General features: G+C 43.1%; 1 protein-coding gene across 3 annotated transcripts in view; it reads left to right on the forward strand.

Annotated features, from left to right (window-relative positions):
- OGT (O-linked N-acetylglucosamine (GlcNAc) transferase) overlaps nt 1-27,437 on the forward strand; it is an 86,768-nt gene that overhangs the window by 20,335 nt on the left and 38,996 nt on the right. Inside the window, exons 2-10 of one of the 3 annotated variants that reach the window (XM_056539531.1) lie at nt 1,882-2,062; nt 4,981-5,224; nt 5,706-5,774; nt 8,281-8,397; nt 11,471-11,550; nt 18,290-18,485; nt 18,683-18,823; nt 18,899-18,999; nt 19,086-19,239. In XM_056539531.1, the coding sequence (XP_056395506.1) occupies nt 1,882-2,062; nt 4,981-5,224; nt 5,706-5,774; nt 8,281-8,397; nt 11,471-11,550; nt 18,290-18,485; nt 18,683-18,823; nt 18,899-18,999; nt 19,086-19,239 (1,283 nt within the window). Of the gene's footprint in view, nt 1-1,881; nt 2,063-4,980; nt 5,225-5,705; nt 5,775-5,895; nt 7,293-8,280; nt 8,398-11,470; nt 11,551-18,289; nt 18,486-18,682; nt 18,824-18,898; nt 19,000-19,085; nt 19,240-27,437 lie in introns of those variants that run through there. The other 2 variants (XM_056539532.1, XM_056539533.1) reach the window with 2 other exon arrangements.

Consider the following 27,437-nt stretch of genomic DNA (forward strand, 5'->3'; position numbering starts at 1 on the left):
ACTTGACCAATCGATGGCTGTAGCAGTGTTAGTAATTGGCTGAGTAACATATTAAACATTTTATTTGCTGATAACCCCTTTAACCCCATAACAACGCAGGACGTAAATGTACGTCCTGTTGCGGTTGTACTTAACGCACCAGGACGTACATTTACGTTCTGTACATGACCACGAGCATCGGATCGATGCTCGGGTCATGTGCGACAGGTCCCGGCTGCTGATAGCAGCCAGGGACCTGCCAGTAATGGCCGACATCCGCGGTCGACAGATCACGGCATCTGCGGCAGTGCGGTCACTAAAATGGATGATCGGATCGCCTGCAGTGCTGCCGCAGGGATCCAATCATCCATAATGGGGGACGGAGGTCCCCTCACCTGCCTCCGTCCATCTCCTGGGGTCTTCTGCCCTGATCTGAGATTGAGCCGACCAGAGCAGAAGATCACCGATAATACTGATCAGTGCTATGCCCTATGCATAGCACTGAACAGTATTAGCAATCAAATGATTGCTATAAATAGTCCCCTATGGGGCATTTAAAGTGAAAAAATAAGTGAATAAAAATTTTAAAAATCCCCTCCCCCAATAAAAATTAAAATTGTCCCTTTTTCCTTATTTTACCCCCAAAAAGTAAAAAAATGATAAACATATTTGGTATTGCCGCGTGCGTAAATATCCAAACTATTAAAATAAAATGTTTATGATCCCGTATGGTGAGTGGCGTGAACACTAAAAAAAAATTGCTGCTTTTTTTTTTTAGAACATTCCCGAAAAAAATTATAAAATGTATTTAAAAGTTGTGGTATCAATAAAAATTACAGATCATGGCGCAAACAATGAGCCCTCATACCACCACTTATATGGAAAAATGAGAAAGTTATAGGTCAGCAAAATAGGATTTTAAACGCACTAATTTGGTTAAAAATGTTTTATTTTTTTTTTAAGCGGTATAAGAGAAAAGTATATTATCATGTGTATCATTTTAACTATATTGACTAACAGAATAAAGAAAACATGTCATTTTTACCGTAAATTGTACAGCATGAAAATGAAACCTTCCAAAATTTGCAAAATTGCGTTTTTTTTTTATTATTTCCCCACAAAAATAGTATTTTATTTTTGGTTGCGCCATACATTTTATGGTAAAGTGAGTGATGTCATTACAAAGGACAACTGGTCGCGCAAAAAACAAGCCCTCATACTAGTCTGTGGATGAAAATAAAAAGTTATGATTTTTAGAAGGCCAGGAGGAAAAAACGGAAAGTCCTTAAGGCCTAAATGGGCTGAGTCCTTAAGGGGTTAAGGCTAATGCATGTTAGGATTACATATTTTTCAAAGCCAAAAAATGACTTCCTAGTGCTTACCTTTTATAATTCCTCTTAAGGAAAGGGACCTCCTTTGGGGTAAATCTGGACGGACAGATTACTGTAGATGTTCGATGTTTATGCAGCTAGAACTTCAGTTCTTAACACAAAATGTTCGGCATCCATAGCAAATTCCGATTTGGTCGCATTAGCCACCAGATTCTTCAGCTCTGTCAAGTCCAAGTGAGAGACTTTGAATTGGGTCCATTTGGTTTCAGTCTGGGGCCTGTTTCATAGGACTTGAGCTCAACTCCCGTAATTAGCGCAGACTCGGCTAGCAGAGCTCCTCTGAATGGAGCTCATTGCTTATGTGAACCAGACCTTAGTTCAGTGTATCAGTTAGTTGTTGTTACCAAGGCACTAATGACTTTTACTTGTATCATGCTTCATTATTTATTTTTATTTTTTGCAATGCATCACCTTTTAGTTTCCGGCATTTTTATTTTATTTATTTTCAATTTTTTTTTTTATTGCCATTGTCTAATTTTCCTTTCCCCCTGGATGTTTGATGATTCTCTAGAACCAACGAAACGTATGCTTTCCTTCCAAGGGTTGGCGGAGTTGGCTCATCGTGAATATCAGGCAGGGGACTTTGAAGCCGCTGAAAGACATTGCATGCAGCTTTGGAGACAAGAGCCTGATAACACTGGTGTTTTACTACTTCTCTCTTCTATTCACTTTCAGTGTCGCAGACTAGACAGGTCAGTATTTCCTCCCTGTTCTGTATACATGTGCTTTTGTTGTAGGGAAGAAGGAGATATATATATATATATATATATATATATATATATTATTATATATATATATTATTATATATATATATATTATTATATATATATTATTATATATATATATTATTATATATATATTATTATATATATATATATTATTATATATATATATATTATTATATATATATTATTATATATATATATATATTATTATATATATATATATTATTATATATATATATATTATTATATATATATATATTATTATATAATTATATATATATATTTATTATTATATTATTATATATATATTTATTATTATATTATTATATATATATATATATATATATATATATATTTATTATATTATTATATATATATATATATATATATTTATTATTATATTATTATTATATATATATATATATATATATATATATATATATATATATATATATATATATATATAATTATATTATAATATATATATATATATATAAGTAAATTTCAGCGTTGATTCCATTCCTGGTTAGATTAAAATACTGATCAAAATACTGTGAGGGGATTCAGCCTAGGAAAGCAAAATGAAAGCAAGCCCCATTAACCCTTTTGTCACTAGGACATTTTTCACACATTTGATAAATGGGAAGAAAGCCTGAATTGTAAAAAATAGTATACAGTTCCCTCCATACAGTTTCTGTAAGTAGTCACCTGGTAAATAACACAGTACATACATGCCCAACAGCACAAACTGTTTAAAGCGCAACTGTCATGGAAATTATACCCCCCAGACTAATAACATGATAGTATAGATGATGATACGTGTAATGCAGCTGTACTTTTGGCTGCTGTTTATCACTCTTTATCAGCAGGAAAATAGTTTTATCGAGCGGTCAGCAACAGTCGGATAGGCGTGGCTGGGGATCGTAATGCCCCATCTCCGCCACGCCTATCCCCTGTAAGTGAGCGCTGGACCACTGTGTGATTGACACACACGTCCCCCACCCCCCGATTGCCATGATGTGCGGTCCGGTGTGACTCCACTGAGCCTATACATATAATGTGCACCTTTATGTTATATGAAATACAGTGCCCGTACTCCTCTTCTTTCTTTTCATGGTGCCGGAGACGCGCTGCTTCTGCTTTCACTATAGGCAGAGAGCTCGCTCCCGTTGTCTGCCACCAGCTCAGTGCGCCTGCGCAGTGCTAGAGGCAGGGAGCGAGCTCTCTGCCTATAGTGAAAGCAGAAGCAGCGCGTCTCCGGCACCATGAGAAGAAAGAAGAGGAGTACGGGCACTGTATTTCATATAACATAAAGGTGCACATTATATGTATAGGCTCAGTGGAGTCATGCCGGCCCGCACATCATGGACATCAGGGGACCTGTGTGTCAATCACACAGTGGTCCAGCGCTCACTTACAGGGGATAGGCGTGGCGGGGGTGGGGCATTGCTATCCCCAGCCACGCCTATCCGACTGTTGCTGACTGCACGATAAAACTATTTTTCCTGCTGATAGTGATAAACAGCAGCCAAAAGTACAGCTGCATTACACATATCATCATCACGGTATTAGTCTGGGGGGTATAATTTCCATGACAGTTGCGCTTTAATTGTCTCATAGTATTCTCCCTTACTCACACGCTTTTTGAGAGGGCGTTGTCTCCCGAATTGTTCCGCACTAAGACATTTTTGCATTTTTTATGAATACAGTAACCCACCCGACATGCGATGGCCCCGACATATAACGATGCTTTTATAAGTCGGGGCCATCGCATTAACTGCTATCTGACAGCGCAAAATGCTTAAGCTGGTGTCGGATAGCAGTTTAAGCATCCCGGACAGGTTCACTTACCTATCCCCACTGCTCCGGGTCCACTTCGCGATCCTCCGGCGTCTTCCGCGTCTTTTCCGGTGTCCGGGCCTCGCTTTTCGGCGTCGTTATTACGTCGCTGCGCACGCCGTCCCGGCGCAGCAACGTAATAACATCACCAGAAAGAGAGGCCCGGACACCGGAGAAGATGCTGAAGAAGTCGGAGGATCCTGAAGAAGACGCCGGGGCAGCATCGGGAGTGGTGAGGACGCGGTCCAGAGCGGTGGGGACAGGGGAGTATTAAATGCACTTTTTACATTGCACGAATCCCTCAACATACGATGGATTCGACAAACGATGGGTCGTTTGGAACGAATTACCATCGTATGTTGAGGGACCACTGTACATCTGTTTTTTCCCATATAATTGCAGGTATAGTTTTCTCTAATGTATTTTTTGTTTTGATTTTTCCCCTCTAGAATAGCTTTAGCAAAATCTATCAATTTTTCAAAATTTGCATATAGGCATTTACCCTAGCACTAACTAGTATAGACTTCATACATTATGTGGAGGGATCAGTGCGTGGATTAGAACATCTGGAGTTTGATTGATTTTTGGTTTAAAGCCTCTTGAATGAGCTAGAGTACAAACACTGACTGAAGTGAGCTATAACGGCTAGAGATGAGCGAAATTACAGTAAATTCGATTCGTCACTAACTTCTCGGCTCTGCAGTTGATTACTTATCCTGCGTCAAATTAGGTCAGCCTTCAGGTGCTCCGGTGGGCTGGAAAAGGTGGATACAGTCCTAGAAAAGAGTCTCCTAGGACTGTATCCACCTTTTCCAGCCCACCGGAGCACCTGAAAGCTGAACTAATTTATGCAGGAAAAGTCAACTGCCGAGCCGAGAAGTTCGTGATGAATCGAATTTACTGTAAATTCGCTCATCTCTAATAAAAGCGAGTCTAAAAGTGGAGGCTCTAGGAAAGGGTAGACACAGAAAGTAGCATAATATGTTGTTTTATATTTAGTTAGGTGTTTCTTTGTGATTTTGGGAATTTTTGCTGTTTTTGTGCAGGTCCGCACATTTTAGTACACTGGCAATTAAGCAGAATCCACTACTGGCAGAAGCCTATTCCAACTTGGGAAATGTCTATAAAGAAAGAGGACAGCTGCAGGAGGCCATTGAGCATTATCGGCATGCACTACGGCTGAAACCGGACTTCATCGATGGATATATAAATCTTGCTGCTGCTCTTGTGGCAGCTGGTGACATGGAGGGTGCAGTGCAGGCCTATGTGTCAGCTCTTCAGTACAATCCTGTAAGTTATACATAACCTGTGACCTCTCCAAATTACTATATTGCGCATCTTAGTGTTAAGGAGCTGCCTTATTGCCACAGGTACTCATCACTGCTCTGACTTTTGAGACCCCCAGCAAACAACGTACTTTGCTTTGTTGCTGGGGATGTGTGGCTGGTTAACACTTCCTCTACAGTGGCCACTACAGGATAAATAAATGGCTCTCCCTGTAATACATAGACAGACTGGGATTGCCAAAGCCCCTCTAGATCATTGGGGGTGGGGTTGCTACCTGCTTTGTCATTCCATAGGCTCAAATAGACCAGATGGTAAGGGATTTTGGGGATCAGACAACTCCTGTATGTTGCTTGATGCCTCATAACTTTATATTGATTTCTTGCTTATTTAGACTGAGTTTGACATTTTAGAAAATGTCCTGCTTGTGATCTTGTTCCTCCTTATATATTCACTTCTTATTTACATAAATATTTTTTTCTGCTAGGATTTGTACTGTGTACGCAGTGACCTGGGTAATCTGCTTAAAGCCCTAGGTCGCTTAGAAGAAGCTAAGGTACGTTGCTGGTTTCCTGCCATTAAACTTTTTCTATTGCAGCATCAGTGCACTGAATCATCAGTTCTGCCACAGTTTAGCTTTATCCAGTGTTTACTGCGGTGTGTTAATAGAATGAGGCTGTAAATTAAGAAGCATAATCCAAGGAGTACAGTGTAATGCAGCACCTCCAAACACTGAGGAGCTGTCCTGCTGTTTGGTAAACCCATGTAGAGGTTTCCAATTTTACAGAGGTACTTCTTAATTCTTACCATGACTTAAATTGTCACCATTTACAATTGGTCTTAGTCCACTAGGTCATCTCAGCTGATGAACTTAGAGGCACTTCAAACCCCAACCAAAGAGCCCACTTTTTGTTTTATTTTATTTTTAAACTCTTCTGTCCCCGCAGTACATGTTTCTTCTTTATGGAAGAAAGGCTATTATAAAAATAAAAGTATGATTCTGAATACTTTACCATCATAAAAGGATGGTCTGTGTTAAGCAGGATTGAGGCTGGTTTGTATAAAGAAAATGGACTGATGGAAAGAAAATGGTATATAAAGGTGGCTTCTAGCAGTTAATGTTCAAAGAAAACAAGCACATTGGAAATGTTTAATACATTTTACAGCTTTGCACTTGGTTGTGAACTGTAATTGTGGATTTTTGCAGTCTTGTTACAAGCCACCTTGTGCGTCGTGCGGCGTTAGGGAAAGGAGTTGGGAGAAACGTGAGGCAAGTGTGAATATCCTCTGTTACTCCAAACCCCACGCGCATGCAATCGCATGGAGTGTTAATGTAGAGTAGCTTTCCATTTGTCATGAGACCTTTAAGTTAGTGTGGCTGAATTATGTTACTGGTGGGATCTCTAAAAGGAATCTGGTGGTATATTTTAAGCTATGGAGCAGTAGTACATAACCTTGAATTTTGTCACGTTGTGTGGTTTTTCAGTCTATCAAATGGACAGCTAACACATTACACTTCACAGCTGCTTTAACGTCACTTGCATAGGAGCAAAACCGCGCCTGCATAGGATGCTGATTTCTTTATTTCAGAGTTCTGGAGGCACCTAGTAGGAGACTTTTCTTTGGCAAGGAATTAAGGACACATTTCAATCAAATATGACTTTCTTTGTAATCAGTGCATTTCCAGTATCAAGCCAGCTGGTTCCTCGTAATAAAACCAAAATTCATGAGCTGACAGTGAAAGCCTTTCTTCCAGCTATGCACTTTGCCACCATCCCGAACTTCCTGCATGATAAACATGAAAGCCAGCTTTGTCCTTGTCTGAATCATAGAGCATATCCAAAAGCATTTCACTTGCTTTGTTGAGATCTTTTACTAATGATATTGTTTTATTTTCTCTCTTGTTTTTGGTTTTTACCACTGATATTGTATTTAGAAGGTTTCAGGTGGGTGAAAACTGCTATTCCATGCGTAAGGTGCCTCGCTGAAGGGAGCTCGAGGCCTGGATCTAGGCAGACATGCACCTCCTCCTCTTCCAGCAAGGAACGCACCGAAAAGTCACATGAGAAATATGGTAACGGGTTTGTAACTGCCACAACAAAACCATTTGCTCCATGCCTGAATCCTTCTGTCTTGTGGCTTCGAAAACGGCTTAAAATGTTTTATTTACAAGCAATTAAAAGTTCAAAAATTATATACCAATGGCCACAATTCTTTAAAGGAAAATATACTATATAAGAGAAATTGGAGCTAGTTTAGATGTAAGCTTCTAACTCTTCCAGATGTTCATTATTTTTTTCCTTTTTTATTTCTTCTTTGTTTGGACTGAATCGTTCTGCTCTTCATCATGCGCTGTGAGCCTGCAGTAACGCAAAGGCTGCGCTGCGAATTGCGCATTGCCTGGGGAGGAATCCAAGCAAACAGTCAACTTGATCGTTAACCCATAGTATGTTAAACATTGGGTTTATGGTTTTATTATGGGAGGGAAGGATTTGGATCTTAATTTCCCTGTTTTGTTTTTCGTCCTGTATATTGGGTCAATGAATCAGGTTGGCTGTTTACTTTTGCCAAAGCGCCGGCGATTTGCGCCAACAGCGTAGGGCTGCTCTTTAGCATGGAAGCGCTTGCGATTTTTGCGCTTGCATTACAGGGACCCAGACCTGCTTGCAATCTTAACATTTCTGGTTTCTGTGCCACTTTTTTTCTTTTTCTTTTCATTGTTCACGCATAACTATTGTACAGCTGTGTTAATACATCCTCTGGTTAAAGACACAAAGAATGCATTGTACTTATTATCGTGCATCATTTACGTAATTAGTCAGTGAAATCAAATTCATGAGTTCATAATGGCTTAACTAAGAAATGGTTGCTTGCATTTGGGTGTGGGTTTGCGCTGGCATAGGATTCATCGACTTGCGCAGTGTTTCAAGCGCTGGCGAGCCTATGCTGCAGGTTCACTTTTTGCGGTTTGGAGAATGTATTCTAACATGGTTGTTTCTTGTTGTTTTTTCTTGTTTTCTCGAAAATCCCATCCTTCTCTTCCTCTGCTTAAACCCTTTAAGGCATGTTACCTAAAAGCTATTGAGACGCAGCCAAACTTTGCAGTGGCATGGAGTAATCTTGGGTGTGTATTTAATGCACAAGGAGAGATCTGGCTCGCAATTCATCATTTTGAGAAGGTATGTGTCACATTTCCTATGCCTCCATAATTTTCTTAAAGTTAGTTTTTTGTTTTTTTCCCCGTCCTTTTGTATTATGTATGTTTGCACATGTATCATTTAAAGAAGCGCTACAGGTTTTATTCCCATATAGTGCACACTTTGGCCGAAAAACACGATCTGACATTCTGAACATTTGATTAATCTGGTGGGCACTAGGACCACTCGGAAATGTGATGTCTTATGGACAGCAATGCATTGCCAAGTGGAATTTTCAGAAAAAAAGTCTATTCTTTTTGCGCATACTGGAAACGGATTTCCACTGTGTGCACAAATGCAGCAGAAACCTATTGAAATCAGTTGGAATCTGCTTCTGTGTAATATTCCTGTGGACATTCACCCATGGGAACATTACCTAACCCTCACTATTTCTAATGTGTGATCTGTTCCAGCACCGCTGCATCTGTACGTCTTGTTACTGTAAGTGGATCATGTGGTCACTAGCCTGACTCACAGAAAATCAGTGTTTAATGTCATGAATCTCTGTCCTGGGTCGACTACCTTTCTGAGAGTTGCAGGGTATAATTACCTATCAGATCCATGCTAACTGCTCACAGACCCCTCCCTACCCAGCTTCATATGTATACTGCTGCTGCCGCCTTTTCTTTCGGGTCAGTATGTATAGTAGTTCACCTCCCTAGAGGCTGTGTGCATATGTTGTTTTTTTTTTTTTTTTCCCCCCTGTAATATCTCGGTCGGCTCCATTGGGGGACACAGAGACCGTGGGTATATCTTGCGGACACTAGGCATATAAAAAGAACGGCCCCTCCTGGCAGGATATACCCCCCCCATATGCGGCTAAGGGGCACGGGGCATAGAGTATGCACTGTTAACCCCTTCCCTCCAATGGCCAACACCTGGGGTTGCACCTTGGGCTGGGTCCCCCTATCCTCCCTGCTCGTCCCGCTGTCTCAGCCTGATGGAACGCAGGTGAAAAATAGCTGGCTGAAGACCTCTTAGTTGAGTATATGATGGTCGCTTGGTGAGTTCCCTCCCCCCTCCTTCTCTCTTCCTTACTTAGGCGGCCCCTTATACTGGGGCCCCAGGGGGATTTTTCATTTTTATTAGTATAGGGGGCAGGGATGCAGGCTCTGGTCTTATATATTGCAGTGTCGGGGCTCCGGGGACCGCAGTGCAGCTCTCTTCCCCCTTGCCTTTGCCATCCCTGACACTGGATCTGGCGCACCAAACGCAGAGCCTGTCATCTGGGTTGCGGTCGCGTGGCCAGCTCCACAGTTTACTTTAATTTTCGCCTGCTTCTCGGGCATGTTGTGCCTGGTCCGGCACTTAACTCCGCCCAATCTTAGCATCCGGCGTGCTGGAGGGGCTCCTTCCCTGGGATCGTTTCTTCCAATCCCGCCCTCCTCGTTCCCCTTCTTTGGCGGCGGCCTTTCAGGTAGCTTTAAGTACCCTCCTCGCTCAGGTAGTGATTGCACCAGTTCCTCCAGGGGAGCGTTTTTCGGGGTTCTACTCTAATCTCTTTGTCGTCCCTGACAAAGAGGGCTCTGTCCATCCCATTCTGGACATCAAGCAACTCAATCGCCATTTTCCTTCCTCATCATGATTACCTCCATTAGGATGTTCTCCCAGCTGGCGGCTCTTTTGTCACTCTCCCTTCTTGATCCTTCATCAGGACAAGGTGGTTTTTCAGCCGCCTCCCTCCTTCTTGCCCAAGGGGGTTTCCTCCTTTCACATGAACGAGGAGATCGTTCTTCCTTCATTTTGTCTGGCTCCATCCAATGCTAAGGAGCGTTCCTTACCTAATCTGGACGTTCGGGCTATCCGGATCGATCTTTCCGTCACCACCTCCTTTCAGCAGGGTGACTCCTTCTTTGTGATTTCGGAGGGTGGTCGCAAGGGTCTTCCGGCTTCCAAGGTGACCGTTTCGCGGTGGATCCGTTCTGCCATCTTGGAATTGTACAGTCGTAGAGGGAAGGTGCCACCTTTTCTGGTGACTGCGCATTCCATGCATTCAGTAGGGCGAATAAGCGAAAAAATTCCCTTGGAGTGCTTATTTACTTCAGTTTGGCAACTTGCTGACTTGTTAAAATGTCCTGTAATAGATCAGAAAGTTAAACTTGATTCAAATCTGTGTTCCTATTAAAATGTTATAAGCAACATTTTATTGATTTTTCATGAAAAAAGTTAACAGAAGTGCATATTACACCATATATGATGAAATAAAAAATATTAAATATACAAAGCCCATAAATGAGGCATAATACAATAGCAAGAGTGATGAGTAGGACAGAATAAATCTGTACAATTTCACACACGAAAGTCCAACTGAGTCCCACCGTAGCAGAGTATTCAAGACATCAAGAAATGTATGCTCCTACCGCCTCTGTTTTTCACTTAAAATGTGTCCATTGCGAACAGTTATTGTACGACTAACACTCTTAACCTCAAACTCAACTTAATAAACATAAACAGTATATAAAATACAGGGCATAATACAGGAGGATCACATTGTACAACTATTAGATACCTGAATTAGAAATGCATAATACATTAATAGTAAGTTATATCTGTAACTTCCCCAGAGTCCCACTAAGACACGCTGTGCAGTGCCCCGTGGTATGTACAAACTCCACAGTCATGTATCTCTTGAGAAGAATTGATCAATGGTTTCCATTTATGGAAGTATTGTTTCCCTCTCCTAGTTGTGAAGAGCCCCCAGCCTATCAATAAACATTAATGCCCAGATTTATCAAATTGCGTGAGAGAAAAAATTTTGATTTTCTTTTTCCCAACCCCCCCCCCAATAGCAGCCAATCACAGCTCGGCTAATGAGCTCTGGAAAAGTGAAAGCTGAGCTGTGATTGGTTGCTGTGGGTAAATCACACAGTTTGATAAATCTGGGCCTAAGTGGTTAAAAAGCGCAATCATTTCTGTCATATCTGGGCTCCTAGATTCAAATGTTCTCTGAGATCAGACGTGCCAGATTTTTGGGAGCTAAATCCATAGAGATTTGTTTACACTAATAATTTGGATCAAACTTTTTGATGTTTGTTTTTTTTTTTTTTTTCCCTAGGCGGTAACTCTCGATCCTAATTTTCTGGATGCCTACATTAATTTGGGAAATGTCCTTAAAGAGGCTCGTATATTTGACAGGTAAAAACTCTTGTAAATGGCTTGGTGGTAAAGGTGCCTCTGTACTGATTAAATGTTTTTTTCAGAATTCTGTGGTTTTGTTTATAATTTAAATCAAAGGAAAACAGATTCTGCTCCTCTTAAAGATTAAAATGTATATGTTTAACTTAAACACAAACACAGTGTGATCCCAGCCTTACTGAAAATGAATAAGGGTAGGTTCACACTTAGATAAACTTACACCAGGTTTCCAACTGCGGGAAATCTCCTGTAAGTTTTCTTAAAGGGGTTATCCAGGAAAAAAACTTATATTAACTGCTCCAGAAATTTAAACAGATTTATAAATTAGAAAAAAGACGGAGAGGCTCCTGCGGAAAGTTTCACTAGAATGACCCGGGCAACTCAAACTAACACCTGTACCCAAGGTGTCTGAAAAGGGAGTACTATACAAAAAGAATTTTTGAGGCTCAAGGTCTTTGGATAAGGAACACACTTGTTGGTTAAAATATATGAAATATTTATTAATTAATGAATTACTATCAACTGATAGTCCGGGATCACAGGGCCCTTGTAAATCCACGGAATCAGAAGATTCATAAAAAAATATAAAATCATAAAATTCATATGTATATTCATAAAATAAAATTATATATATATACATTATACATATATACATACGGACGGCTGCCTGACATCGCTGAGGACAAGCAAGGAATGGTAAAGTTACCTCCCGAGAATCGCATCAGGACCGGTGAGCTAAACCTTTCCCAAACACTATGCGCATAGTTTGAATTTACCGCTGTGGAATACAGCATCCTAGGATTGCTCTATATAACATACAGAGCGACATCTAAGTTTGGAGCCACAGACACCTGAATATTATTCAACTGCCACTTTACTGTTTTGAAAGGACATTCATAAGTGTGATAGACTTTGTTATATATTTTTTCAGGACTGCACTGGCACTTTGATGGACATTATCTATATACAAATACTATCCAGAGTGCCGATTTGAAATAGCTGCTACCCTTTACAGTGGTCTCATACATCTATAGATGTGTATATATATATATAATTTTATTTTATGAATATACATATGAATTTTATGATTTTATATTTTTTTATGAATCTTCTGATTCCGTGGATTTACAAGGGCCCTGTGATCCCGGACTATCAGTTGATAGTAATTAATTAATAAATATTTCATATATTTTAACCAACAAGTGTGTTCCTTATCCAAAGACCTTGAGCCTCAAAAATTCTTTTTGTATAGATTTATAAATTACTTCCATTAAAAAATCTTAATCCTTTCAGATCTTATGAGCTTCTGAAGTTAAGGTTGTTCTTTTCTGTCTAAGTGCTCTCTGATTACACGGGTATCGGGGAACCGCCCAGTTTAGAAGAGGTTTGCTATGGGGATTTGCTTCTAAACTGGTTTGTTCCCGAGACACGTGTCATCAGAGAGCACTTAAACAGAAAAGAACAACCTTAACTTCAGAAGCTCATAAGTACTGAAAGGATTAAGATTTTTTTTTTAACCCCTTAAGGACACAGCCCATTTTCACCTCTAGGACGCAGCCCTTTTTTCCACATCTGACCACTGTCACTTTAAACATTAATAACTCTGGAATGCTTTTACTTATCAATCTGATTCCGAGATTTGTTTTTTCGTGACATGTTCTACTTTAACATAGTGGTAAATTTTTGTGGCAACTTGCATCCTTTCTTGGTGAAAAATCCCCAAATTTGATGAAAAAATTTAAAATTTAGCATTTTTCTAACTTTGAAGCTCTCTGCTTGTAAGGAAAATGGATATTCCAAATATTTTCGCATATACAATATGTCTACTTTATATTTTCATCATAAAATTGACATGTTTTTACTATTGAAAGACATTAGAGGGCTTCAAAGTTCAGCAGCAATTTTACAATTTTTCACAAAATTTTCAAACTCGATATTTTTCATGGACCAGTTCAGGTTTGAAGTGGATTTGAAGGGTCTTCATATTAGAAATACCCCATAAATGACCCAATTACAAAAACTGCACCCCCCAAGGTATTCAAAATGACATTCAGTAAGTGTTTTAACCCTTTGCTGCTTTTCATGTGAAACACCTAAAGTGAAGGAGAAAATTCAAAATCTTCATTTTTTACACTTGCATGTTCTTGTAGACCCAATTTTTGAATTTTTACAAGGGGTAAAATGGATAAAATTTATACTTGAATTTGTAGCCCAATTTCTCTCGAGTAAGCACATACCTCATATGTCTATGTAAATTGTTCGGCGGGCGCAGTAGAGGGCTCAGAAGCGAAGGAGCGACAAGGGGATTTTGGAGAGTACGTTTTTCTGAAATGGTTTTTGGGGGACATGTTGCATTTAGGAAGCCCCTATGGTGCCAAAACAGCAAAAAAAAAAAAACACATGGCATACCATTTTGGAAACTAGACCCCTTGAGGAACGTAACAAGGAATTAAGTGAGCCTTAATACCCCACAGGTGTTTCATGACTTTTGCATATGTGTTAAAAAAAATAAAAAAATTCACTAAAATGTGTGTTTCCCCCAAAATTTCACATTTTTGCAAGGGTTAATAGCAGGAAAAAAAAACTAAATGTGTAACCCCATCTCTTCTGAGTATGGAGGTACCCCATAAGTTGACCTGAAGTGCACTACGGGCGAACTACAATGCTCAGAAGAGGAGTCATATTTGGCTTTTTGAGAGAAAATTTGGCTCGGGGGGCATGTCGCATTTAGGAAGCCCCTATGGTGCCAGAACAGCAAAAAAAAAAAAAACACATGGCATACCATTTTGGAAACTAGACTCCTTGAGGAACGTAACAAGGGATAAAGTGAACCTTAATACCCCACAGGTGTTTCACGACTTTTGCATATGTAAAAAAAAAAATTTTTTTTTTTACCAAAAATGCTTGGTTTAGCAAAAATTTTACATTTTTAAAAAAGGTAATAGCAGAAAATACCCCCCAAAATTTGAAGCCCAATTTCTCCCGATTCAGAAAACACCCAATATGGGGATGAAAAGTGCTCTGCTGGCGCACTACAGGTCTCAGAAGAGAAGGAGTCGCATTTGGGTTTTTGGAAGCAAATTTTGCTCTGGGGGCATACCGCATTTAGGAAGCCCCTATGGTGCCAGGACAGAAAAAAAAAACCCACATGGCATACCATTTTGGAAACAAGACCCCTTGGGGAACGTAACAAGGGGTAAAGTGAACCTTTAATACCCCACAGGTGTTTCACGACTTTTGCATATAATTGTTTTTTTTTTTTTTTTACACTAAAATGCTTGTTTTCCCCCAAATTTTACATTTTTACAAGGGATAATAGCAGAAAATACCCCCCAAAATTTATAACCCCATCTCTTCTGAGTATGGAAATACCCCATAAGTGGACGTGAAGTGCACTGGGGGCGGACTACAATGCTCAGAAGAGAAGGAGCATCATTGAGCTTTTGGAGAGAGAATTTGGCCATGTGCATTTACAAAGCCCCCCGTGGTGCCAGAACAGTGGACCCCCCCACATGTGACCCCATTTTTAAAACTACACCCCTCACGGAAGGTAATAAGGGGTGCAGTGAGAATTTACACCACACTGGCATTTGACGGATCTTTGGAACAGTGGGCTGTGCAAATTAAAATTTTTATTTTTCATTTTCACAGACCCCTGTTTCAAAGATCTGTCAGACACCTGTGGGGTGTAAATGCTCACTGTACCCCTTATTACATTCCGTGAGGGGTGTAGTTTCCAAAATGGGGTCACATGTGGGTATTTATTGTTTTGCACTTATGTCAGAACCGCTGTAAAATCAGCCACCCCTATGCAAATCACCAATTTAGACCTCCAATTTACATGGTGCACTCTCCCTTCTGAGCCTTTGCGCCCACATATGGGGTATCTCCGTACTCAGGAGAAATTGCGTTACAAATTTTGGAGGCTTTTTTTCTTTTACCGCTTGTGAAATTTAAAAGTATAGGGCAACACCAGTATGTTAGTGTACAAAAATGTTTTTTTTTTACACTAACATGCTGGTGTAGACCCCAACTTTACCTTTTCATAAGGGGTAAAAGGAGAAAAAGCCCCCCAAAATTTGTTAGGCAATTTCTCCCGAGTATGGCGATACCCCATATGTGGCCCTAAACTGTTGCCTTGAAATAAGACAGGGCTCCAAAGTGAGAGCGCCATGCGCATTTGAGGCCTAAATTAGGGATTTGCATAGGGGTGGACATAGGGGTATTCTAAGCCAGTGATTCCCAAACAGGGTGCCTCCAGCTGTTGCTAAACTCCCAGCATGCTTGGACAGTCAATGGCTGTCTGGAAATGCTGGGAGTTTTTGTTTTGCAACAGCTGGAGGCTCCGTTTTGGAAACACTGCTGTAGGATACGTTTTTCATTTTTATTGGGTGTGGTGGTAGGGGGGGGGTGCAGTGTACGTGTGTATATGTAGTGTTTTACCCTTTATTTTATGGTAGTGTAGTGTTTTTAGGTTACATTCACACTGACGGCGGATTACACTGAGTCTCCCGCTAGGAGTTTGAGCTGCGGCTGCAGCTCAAACTTGAAGCAGGGAACTAACTGTAATCTGCCGCCATGGTGAATGTAACCTGTACATTCACATGGGAGGGGGGAGGGGGCAAAAATACAACTCCCAGCATGCACTGACAGAACGTGCATGCTGGGTGTTGTAGTTTTGCAACAGCTGGAGGCACACTGGTTGGAAAATACTGAGTTAGGTAATAGAACCTATTACCTAACTCGGTATTTCCCAACCAGTGTGCCTCCAGCTGTGGCAGAACTACAACTCTCAGCATGTACTGATTGCCAAAGGGAATGCTGGGAGATGTAGTTATGCAACAGCTGGAGGCACGCAAGTACTACTCCCAGCATGCCGAGACAGCCATTTGCTGTTCCTGAATGCTGGGAGTTGTAGTTTTGCAAGATTTAGAGGGGTTCAGGCTGGAGATCACTGACACTGGTCTCTAAACTGTGGCCCTCCAGATGTTGCAAAACTACAAATCTCAGCATGCTAAGACAGCAAACTGCTGTCTGGGCATGCTGGGAGTTGTAGTTTTGTAACATCTGGAGGGCTACAGTTTAGAGACCACTGTCAGTGATCTCTAGCCTGAACCCCTCTAAATCTTGCAAAACTACAACTCCCAGCATGCCAACACAGCAAACAGCTGTCAAGGCATGGTGGGAGTTGTAGTTTTGCAACATCTGGAGGGCCACAGTTTAGAGACCACTCTCCAAACTGTCGCCCTGCAGATGTTGCTAGGCAACAGACTCCCGGACACTCGGCGCCATACTCGCCTCCACCGCCGCCATGATTACAGCCGCCGCCGAGTAAGTGACCGTCGCTGCTACTACATGGTTCCCCTCGCTGTGCTTGGACACCGATAGGTGGGCATAGCGGGGGGAACCGAACTTTAACCCCCCGCCCCCAGTCTGCTATTGGTCGGTCGCTCCGCCGATCAATAGGAGGGGTGGCACCCCTGCCACCTCACTCCTATCTCTTCAAGGGGGATCGAGGGTGTCTTGGACACCCTCGATCCCCCTTATTTTATCGCGGCGCAGCCGTTGGTGGGCAGGGGGAGAGCGCTCCCCCTGCAAACACCATAGATGCCGTGATCAGAACTGATCACGGCATCTATGGGGTTAATGCTGCCGGGACCGGCGCGATCGCGGCCCCGGCAGCTGCGGTGGGACTCCGGCTGTGATTGACAGCGGAGTCCCACTCGCGATCTCCTGCGCTGCCTGCGGCAGAGCAGGAGATCGCTTGGACGTATGCATACGTCCATTTGCGCGAACGTGTAGTTCGCCTGGACATATGCATACGTCCAATAGCGGGAATGGGTTAATAGAAGTAATTTACAAATCTGTTTAACTTTCTGGAGCCAGTTGATATATAAAAAAAATTTTTTTCCTGGAATACCCCTTTTAACATTCACTTCAATGGGTCCACAGAAAATCTGCAATAGTAGCAGATTTGCACATTGCTGGCGGAGTAATTAGTTTAGTCATGAAGCATCTAGTGTTTCTGTTAGAGAAGTTGTTACATAATGTAACATGGCCAAGTCCAGCTGTCAAATTTTTTATTTTTTTATTTATTTGTTATACACTTGACACCTGTGTATGCAGCCTTTACATTGTATGCAAAGTGACAATCACTTTTACTTTGAAGCTGCAATGATGACTCTGGCCAACCAGATTTAATGCAGCTCATTAGAGTATTTTCAATCAAATTAAGGACCAATCAACTTAAAAATCCAGTATTCTAAGGCTATGTTCAAACGGCAATGCAGAATTCTACACAGAGATTTCACAGCAGAGTCCCATTGATTTCAATAGGATTCTGCTGTGCTGTAAACATCTGGTGCGGAATTCAAATTCTGGTGTCCACAGAAAGAATAGACATATCTATTCTTTCTGGGAACTTCTCATGGAGTCCTAGCGGTCCTCCGCATTCAGGGGCAATGTCCGCATTGGGATTTTCCGTGGTGGGCGAACATTCAATATTCATCACCAGTCATTTTTATTACATTGATATACTGGAAGGACTGGAAGAAAATCTGTCATATGGAGCAGAATGTATTTATTTGATTCTATAAATGCCCTAAAGCAAAACTGCGTTTGGTGGCAATCTTTTGTCTTCTTGTTTTGAGTGTTTGGAGTTCTCTGAAGATCACACCGTTAGAAATGAATGTGCTTTCTTTTTGTAACTGAATGCCTTTTCTTTCTGTTTGTCTTGTAGAGCTGTGGCAGCATATTTACGAGCTCTTAGCCTCAGCCCAAATCATGCTGTAGTTCATGGAAATTTGGCTTGTGTCTACTATGAACAAGGGCTTATTGATCTAGCCATTGACACATACCGAAGGGCTATAGAGCTTCAACCACACTTTCCTGATGCCTATTGCAATCTTGCCAATGCTCTCAAGGAAAAAGGCAGTGTAAGTAAAGTTATGGGGATTTTTTTATTCATAAATCTGACATCTCAAAACCTAGGTGCAGAAGAACCCAGCTACTAATGCCCTTTTTTTCCTTTTTTTTTTTCTTTTCTATTTATATATTGACTGTAGTATACTAAATTATGCCTTAAAATTGCTTGCACTGGTAACATACATTATTATTTTTTTTTATCTTTAAGGTGGTTGATGCAGAAGAATGCTACAATACTGCTCTTCGCCTCTGTCCAACTCATGCTGATTCTTTAAACAACCTTGCAAACATTAAACGAGAACAAGGAAACATTGAGGAGGCTGTACGTCTCTATAGGAAAGCTCTTGAGGTACATACTCACATAGTTGTTGAATTTCCTATTTTACGCTCAAAATGAATCTATAAAGCACGTTATGCGTTTTAGGTTTTCCCAGAGTTTGCAGCAGCTCATTCAAATCTGGCCAGTGTTCTGCAACAACAAGGAAAGCTTCAAGAAGCTCTCATGCATTACAAGGAAGCCATTCGGTAATACAAGCTTTATGATAAAGTTTTGAATAACATTTTTTGTGTGTGGGCGTGCATGATTTCTTAAGGATCAATTTGCTTTTCAGAATCAGTCCAACATTTGCTGATGCCTATTCAAACATGGGTAACACACTGAAGGAGATGCAAGATGTCCAAGGAGCATTGCAATGCTATACCAGAGCAATTCAGATCAATCCAGCATTTGCTGATGCTCATAGTAACCTTGCATCCATTCATAAGGTAAGTAAATATTTAACCCCTTAAGGACATAGGACGTCCTGGTAGTTAAGGACAGACATAGTTACGCCCGTGGGAATTTCGGTCCCCGCCTTCAGCAGCCACCCCGTGCAACCCCCCCCCCCCCCCCCCAGCTTTTGTGCCTCCAGCTGTTGCAAAACTAAAACTCTCAGCATGCCCTTCGACTGTCAATGCATGCTGAGTGTTGCAGTTTTGCAACAGCTGGAGACACATTGGTTGTGAAACAGATTGTGTCCTAACTGGTAGTGTTTTGCAACCAGTGGGCCTCCAGCTGTTGCAAAAATACAACTCCCAGCATCCACAGAGACCGTACATGCTGGGAGTTCTAGTTTTGCAACAGCTTGAGGCACACTGGTTTGCGAAACACTGAGTTAAGTAACAAACTTTTTCGCAACCAATGTGCCTGGAGCTGTTTAACTACAACTCCCAGCATGTATGGTCTGTGACTGCATGCGGGGAGTTGTAGTTTTGCAACAGCTGGAGGTTTGACCTGCCCTTCCCACATGTGAATGTACAGGGTACATTCACATGGGCGGGGGTTTACAGCGAGTTTTCTGCTGCAAGTTTGAGATGCGGCAAATTTTCCACCACAGCTCAAACTCCCAGCGAGAAACTCATTGTAAACCCCCGCCCGTGCGAATGTACCCTAAAAGCACTACACTACACTAGCACTAAATAAAAAGTAAACTACATAGACATATACCCCTACACAGTCCCCCCTGCAATAAAAAAAAAAAGTCTTGTACGGCACTGTTTCCAAAACGGAGCCTCCAGCTGTTGAAAAACTCCCAGTATTGCCAGACAGGCATAAGGCATGCTGGGAGTTTTGCTACAGCTGGAGATGCCCTGTTTGGGAAACACTGCCGTAGAGTATTTTTGTGGCAGATGCAAATCCCCAATTTAGGCCTCAAATGCACATGGCGCGCTCTCGCTTTGGAGCCCTGTCGTATTTCAAGGCAACAGTTTAGGGCCACATATGGGGTATTTCCGTACTCGGGAGAAGTTGTGATACAAACTTTGGGAGGCTTTTTCTCCTTTTACCCCTTATGAAAAGGTAAAGTTGGGGTCTACACCAGCATGTTAGTGTAAAAAAAATGAATTTTTTTTACACTAACATGCTAGTGTTGCCCCATACTTTTTAATTTTCACAAGCGGAACTACCCCATATGTGGGTGTTAAGTGATCTGTGGGCGCACAATATGGCTCAGAAGTGAGAGCCCACATGTACATTTGAGGTCTAAATTGATTTGCACAGGGGTGGCTGATTTTACAGTGGTTCGGACATAAACGTAAAACAATAAATACCCACATGTGACCCCATTTTGGAAACTACACCCCTCACAGAATGTAACAGGGGGTATAGTGAGCCTTGACACCCCACAGGTGTTTGAAGAATTTTCATGAAAACCTTTTTTTCACAAAAATTCTGTTGTTACCCTACATTTTTTCATTTTCACAAGGGAAAATAGAAAAAAGTCCCCAAAATTTGTAGCCCCATTTCTTCTGAGTAAGAATATACCCCATATGTGGATGTAAATGCTCTGCCGGCGAACTACAATGATGAGAAGGAAAGGAGCGCCATTGGGCTTTTGGAGAGAGAATGTGTCCGAAATTGAAGCCGTTGATGTGTGTTTACAAAGCCCCCACAGTGGACCCCTCACAGAATTTAATAAGGGGTGCAGTGAGCATTTAGACCCACAGGTGTCTGACAGATCTTTTGAATAGTGGTCCGTGAAAATGAAAAATGAAATTTTTCATTTGCAAATCCCACTGTTCCAAAGATCTGTCGAACGCCAGTGGGGTGTAAATGCTCACTGCACCCCTTATTAAATTCTTTGAGGGGTGTAGTTTCCAAAATGGGGTCACATGTGGGGGGGAGGTCCACTGTTCTGGCACCAAGGGGGGGCTTTGTAACCGCACATGGCCCCCAACTTCTTCTATTCCAACCAAATTCTCTCTCCAAAAGCTCAGTGGCGCTCCTTCTCTTCTGAGCATTGTAGTTCGCCTGCAGAGCACTTTACATCCACACATGGGTATTTCCATACTCAAAAAAAATGGTTACAAATTTTGGGAGGCTTTCTCCTATTACCCCTTGTGAAAATGAAAAAGTTGGGGTAACACCAGCATTTTGGTGAAAAAAAATCAAATTTTTCATTTTCACGTCCAAATTTAGCTGAAATTTGTCTAACACCTGTCGGGTGTTAAGGCTCACTGTACCCCTTGTTACATTCATTGAGGGGTGTAGTTTCCAAAATAGTATGCCATGTGTTTTTTTTTGCTGTTCTGGCATCATAGCGGCTTCCTAAATGGCGACATGCCCCCCAAAAACCATTTCAGCTAAATTTGCTTTCTCAGTCTGAAACCAATGGGGGACACAGAACCGTGGGTATATGCGCTTGCCACTAGCAGGTGTGGACACCAGGCATACAAAAAAGGTCTGCCCCCTCCTGGCAGGATATACCCTGCCTACTGACCCTGAGCTAATCAGTTTTAGCTTAGTGTCATAGGAGGCAAGACACAGGTCTAGAGCTCTCCAGATCTGGTCATCTTTTTTTGTTTTATGTTCTTTTATTCCTTTTATTTTCTGTTTTCAGGTGGGGTTCAGGAGCATGGTGCTACTTGTTCCCCCATACACGGCTAAGGGGCACAGGGCATAACATTCAAAAATTCAGTGTTCACCCATTCCTGCCAACAGCCTGCACCCTGGGGTCACACCTTGGGTCCAAGTCTCCCTATTTTCCCTGCTCGTCCTGTCTGTTGCAGCATAACGTTATGCAGGTAACTGAAAAACTGGCTGAAGAAGTCTTTAGGTAAGTGTGGCGGGTGTAAGGGGAGTATATTTTTTGGCGTACTCCCAAGGCTTTCAGTTCTCATGACACCTTGTTGGACTTAGCTTGGAAACACCTGGGAAGGAGATTTCAGGGAACCAAGAAGGTTCAGGCTCTGTTTCCCTTTCCTCAGGACCTAGTCTCCAAGTGGTCAGCACCACCTACGGTTGATCCTCCGGTCTCCCGTCTGTCCAAGTCCACTACTCTGCCTCTTGCGGATGCAGCATCACTTAAGCATCCTGCAGACAAGAAAATGGAAAGTTTGGCGAAATCCGCCTTTGAAGCGGCAGTGTCCTCATTCCTTCCGCCTTTGGTTCCACCTGGGTGGCCAAGGCGGTTTCTGTTTGGGCTTCCCAGCTTCGCCAGGGTATCCTTTCGGGTGTTTTTAGGGAGGAATTGGTGGACGTGGCCTGCCAGCTCTCTCAGGCCGGTGACTTTCTCTGTTCTGCGGCCTTAGAGTCTGCTCGTTGCGCGGCCTTTGCTTTGGGTAACTTGGTCGCCATTTGCCGCTCCATGTGGCTGAAGGCGTGGGATGCTGATGCTGCTTCAAAGAGATAACTAACAGTTACCCTTATCCGGGCTCTTTGGGAAATGGCTGGATGAAATTATCTCCGAAGGTACGGATAAGGCTAGGTTCAGACTACGGAATTTCCGCCTGCAATTCCTCTTTGAAATTGCATGCCGAAGTGCCGCTCGCTAAAATATATAGTGTAGTGAATGGGTTTCCGTTCACAAATCCACACTTCAGAATTTGTGAAGCGAAATTTGTGAACGGAAAATCCACTTGGAAAATTCCGCCTGAAGAAAGGGGTTGCTCTTTCTTCAGGCGGAAATCCGTACGGAAAACATTGCAGTCTATTGGAGACTGCAGTGTCCGCGGGGTCCTAGCGCTGTCTGATTCAGTCAGCGCTGGCCGCACTCGGAATCTCTGGGAGGAAATTTTCTGCCCGGAGATTCCGTAGTCTGAACCTAGCCGAAGAGTTCTCTGTTGCCACAGAACAAGCCCCATCGGAAAATGGCTTCCTTTTGGCCATTTGCATCGGGTCGCCCTCCCAAACAGGCGCACCCCCAGCCTAGGAAAGCTCCCTCTTTCAAGGCGCGTCCTTCCTGGAAGTCGGACAACGGTTCCCGCAGTTTTTCGGCCATGCCAGGTGCCTGTAAGCCTTCTACTTCCTGAAGGGGCGCCCCCACCCGCGTCGTCTTCTCGGGTGGGAGGTCGCCTGTCTCTTTTCCAGGACATCTGGCTGGCTCAGGTCCAGGACTCTTGGGTGCGGGACGTCATTTTCAAGGGTTATCTGATAGAATTCGCTTCCATCCCCAAGAACAGTTTCTTCTGATCCCACCCTCCGCATTCCCCTTCTTTGGCAGCAGCTTTTCAGGTCGCTTTGCATACACTCCTCTCTCTCAGGGAGTGATAGTGCCAGTTCCACCACGGGAGTGTTTTTCCGGGTTCTACTCGAACCTCTTCGTTGTTCCCAAGAAAGAGGGCTCTTTCCGCCCCATTCTGGACCTCAAATTACTCAATCGCCATTTGCGTCTCCGTCATTTTCGGAAGGAGTCTCACCCATCAGTGGTGGCCTCCATGGACCAGGGCGAGTTTCTTTCGTCGGTGGACATCGGGGACGCATATCTCCACATCCCTATTTTCCCGGACCTTCAGCGTTTCCTTTGCTTCACTGTTCAGGTGTGCCACTTTCAATTTGTGGCGCTCCCTTTTGGCTTGGTTACTGCTCCCAGGGTTTTCACCAAGGTCATGGCGGCAGTGGTGCCATTCTACGGAGCCGGGGGATCTCAGTTCTCCCCTACATGGATGACTTTTTAATCAAGGCCCCGTCCTGGTCCCAAAACCTGGAGAGCCTTCAGATCACGCTTCAGACTCTATCCTCCTTCAGCTGGGTGATCAACTGGGAGAAGTCTCAACTGTCCCCTTCCCAGTCTCTTATAATTCTGGGTCTCCTTTTCGACACCGTGGTAGCCCGTGTTCGCCTTCCTTTGGACAAACTGTGCTCCCTGCAGCTGGGTGTCCATCGTCTCCACCGCCCCTCCCTGATTCCAATTTGTTTCTGCATGGAGGTCCTGGGCCGAATTGTGGCTGCCATGGAAGCAGTCCCCTTTGCCCAGTTTCATTGTTGCCCCCATTCTGGCCAGGTGGGACAAGTCTCCTTTCTCTGGATTGACAGATCCTTCTGCACCTGGCAATTCGGTGGTCCCTTCTTTCGCTCCATTCTCCCCTTCTTCTTCTAGGGAGGTCCTTCCTCACCCTCCATTTGCAGGTCGTCGTTCGTTGCGAGTCTCCAGGGCTGGGGAGGTGTGTTTCGGGACCGGACGGTCCAGGGTCTCTGGTCTCCTCAGGATACCCGCCTTTCCATCAATCTTCTGGAGCTCCGTGCCATCTTTCTTTGCCTCCTCCACTGGGAGAGTCTCCTTCAGGATCGGCCGGTCTGTGTTCATCAAGCCAAGGCGGCACACAAAGTCGCTCTGCGATGGAGGAGGTCTCCAGAATTCTGATCTGGGCCGAGGTTCGAGTTCTTGCTCTCTCTGCAATGCACATTCTGGGGGTGGACAATTGGGAAGTGGACTTTCTCAGGCGCTCCTCGTGGATCCGGGGGAGTGGTCTCTCAATCCAGAGGTGTTTGCACAGATCTGCAATCTCTGGGGGACCCCGGACACGGAACTCTTCGCGTATCGCCACAACAGGAGGGTTCCCCGCTTTGTTGCGAGACCCTCTGGCCTTGGCGGTGGGCGCTCTGGTCGTTCCGTGGTCGTCCTTCCGTCTCCCTTACATCTTTCCGCCCCTTCCTCTCCTGCCAAGGGTTCTCAGGAAACTCTAGGCGGAGGGCGTTCATGCCATTCTGGTGGCTCCAGATTGGCCCAGACGCGGGTATTATGTCGACGTGATTCGGCTGGTCGCTGACGTACCGATACGTCTTCCTCTTCGCCCAGATCTGCTCTCACAAGGTCCTCTTTGCCACCCCAGTTTACTGTCGCTGCATTGGACGCCGTGGTGGTTGAAGCCACGGTATAAAGAGCACGGGGGTTTTCCTCCGGGATGTTTGGTATCATGCTTAGAGCATGGAAGCGCTCATCCGCCAGGATTTATCACCGTACCTGGAAAACTTATTTCCGGTGGTGCGAGGCACAGTCCTTTTTTTTTTCCTTTCCGCACCTTCTGGCTTTTCTCCAATCGGGGTTGGATCAGCATTTGACCCTCAGCTCTCTTAAGGGTCAAGTGTCAGCCCTTTCTATTCTGTTCTAGCGGCAACTGGCTTCCAATTCTTATGTCTGCAGCTTTCTGCACACTGTGGCCCATAAGGTCCCACTTTTCAGATCCCACACCCCTCCGTGGCACCTCAGCCTGGTACTCGGGGCCTTGAGGGAGGCTCCGTTTGAACCCTTTCGGGATGCCTCCCTTCTCATCCTTTCGTGGAAGGTTGCCTTTCTCGTCACCATCACTTCCATTCGAAGGGTGTCTGAAACGTTCCCTTCACAGCCTGGACATTCGGGCTGTCCGGATCTATCTTTTGGTCACCTCTATTCGTCAAGGGGACTCCTTTTGTGAATCCTCAGGGTAGTCACAAGGGTCTTCCAGCTTCCAAGGTAACCATTTCACGGTGGATCCGTTCGGCCATTTCAGAGTCGTACAAATGCAAAGGGAAGGTCCCTCCTTTTCGAGTGACTCTGCATTGCCCCCCGTTGAAGCTTCTTGGTCTCTCTGCAATAGTCCTGCCAGTCTGTAAGGCAGCCACATGGTCGTCCATGCACACTTTCACTGTATTCTATGAAGTGCATGCTTTCGCGTCTGTTGATACCCGTTTGGGCCGTAAGGTGTTGCAGGCGGCAGTGGCTCAGTCCTCTGCCTGATTCTGTGTTGGATCCTTTTCTTCCCACCACGGGGACTGCTTTTGGTATGTTCCACGGTTTCTGATCAAGAAAAGTAGATTTTTTTTTTTATGCTTACCGTGAAATCTTTCTCGGAGGATCCGTTGGTGGGACACAGTACCCACCCATAGTTTGTGCACAGGTTTTGTTTTTGTTTTTTTGTCTGAGGGGAGGTTCGGCTCCTTTTTTGTTTGGTTCCCTCCGACTCCTACTGGTTTCTTTTGTCTGTTGCCTCCTACTGCTTTGGGACTAAACTTATTAGCTCAGGGTCAGTAGGCGCGGAATATCTTGCCAGGAAGGGCTGACCTTTTTTTGTATGCCTAGTGTCAGCGCCCCCTAGTGTCAAGAGCATAAACCCACTGTTCTGTGTCCCCCAATGGATCCTCGGAGAAAGAGATTTTATGGTAAGGATAAAAAAATATCTACTTTTCCAAAAGCCAAATGTGACTCCTTCTCTTTTGAGCATTATAGTACATTGTAGTATTTCCATACTCAGAAGAGATGGGGTTACAAATTTTGGGCGGCATTTTCTCCTATTAACCCTTGTAGAAATGTAACATTTGGGGGGGGGGGGGAACCAGCATTTTAGGGGAAAAAAAAAATATATATTTCATTTACATAACAGACTTTAATGAAAAGTTGTCAAACACCTGTGGGGTGTTAAGGCTCACTGTACCCCTTATGTTCCTTGAGGGGATTTTTCTTTCCAAAATAGTATGCCAGGTTGTTTGTTTATTTATTTATTTTATTTTTTTGGCACCATTGGGGCTTCCTAAATGTGACATGGCCCCCAAAAACCATTTCAGAAAAACTCTCAAAATCCCATTGTCGCTCCTTCCCTTCTGAGCCTTGTAGTGCACACGCAGAGCACTTGACATCCACATATGAGGTATTTCCTTACTCGAGCTAAATTAGGTTACACATTTTGGGGGGGCTTTTTCTCTTTTTACCCCTTGTTAAATTTCAAAAACTGGGTCTACAAGTACATGCAAGTGTAAAAAGTGAAGATTTTAAATTTTCTCCTTCACCTTTCTGCTATTCCTGTGAAACACCTAAAGGGTTAACACACTTTCTGAATGTCATTTTGAATACTTTGAGGGATGCAGTTTTTATAATGGGGTAATTTATGGGGTACTTCTAATATGAAGACCCCTCAAATCCACTTCAAAACTGAACTGGTCCCTGAAAAATTCCAATTTTGAAGATTTTGTGAAAAATTGGAAAATTTATGCTGAACTTTGAAGCCTTTTGATGTCTTCCAAAGTAAAAACATGTCAACTTTATGATGCCAACATAAAGTATTTACATATACAATATGTCTCAATATATACTTTATTTGGGTATGTCCATTTTCCTTATAGGCAGAGAGTTTCAAAGTTAAAAAATGCAAAATTTTTTAATTTTTCAGCAAATTTGGGGATTTTTTTTCACCAAGAAAGGATGCAAGTAACTCCAATATTTACCACTGTTAAA

The sequence above is a fragment of the Hyla sarda genome, chromosome 9 (assembly GCF_029499605.1).
Source record: "Hyla sarda isolate aHylSar1 chromosome 9, aHylSar1.hap1, whole genome shotgun sequence".
Taxonomy (NCBI): domain Eukaryota; kingdom Metazoa; phylum Chordata; class Amphibia; order Anura; family Hylidae; genus Hyla; species Hyla sarda.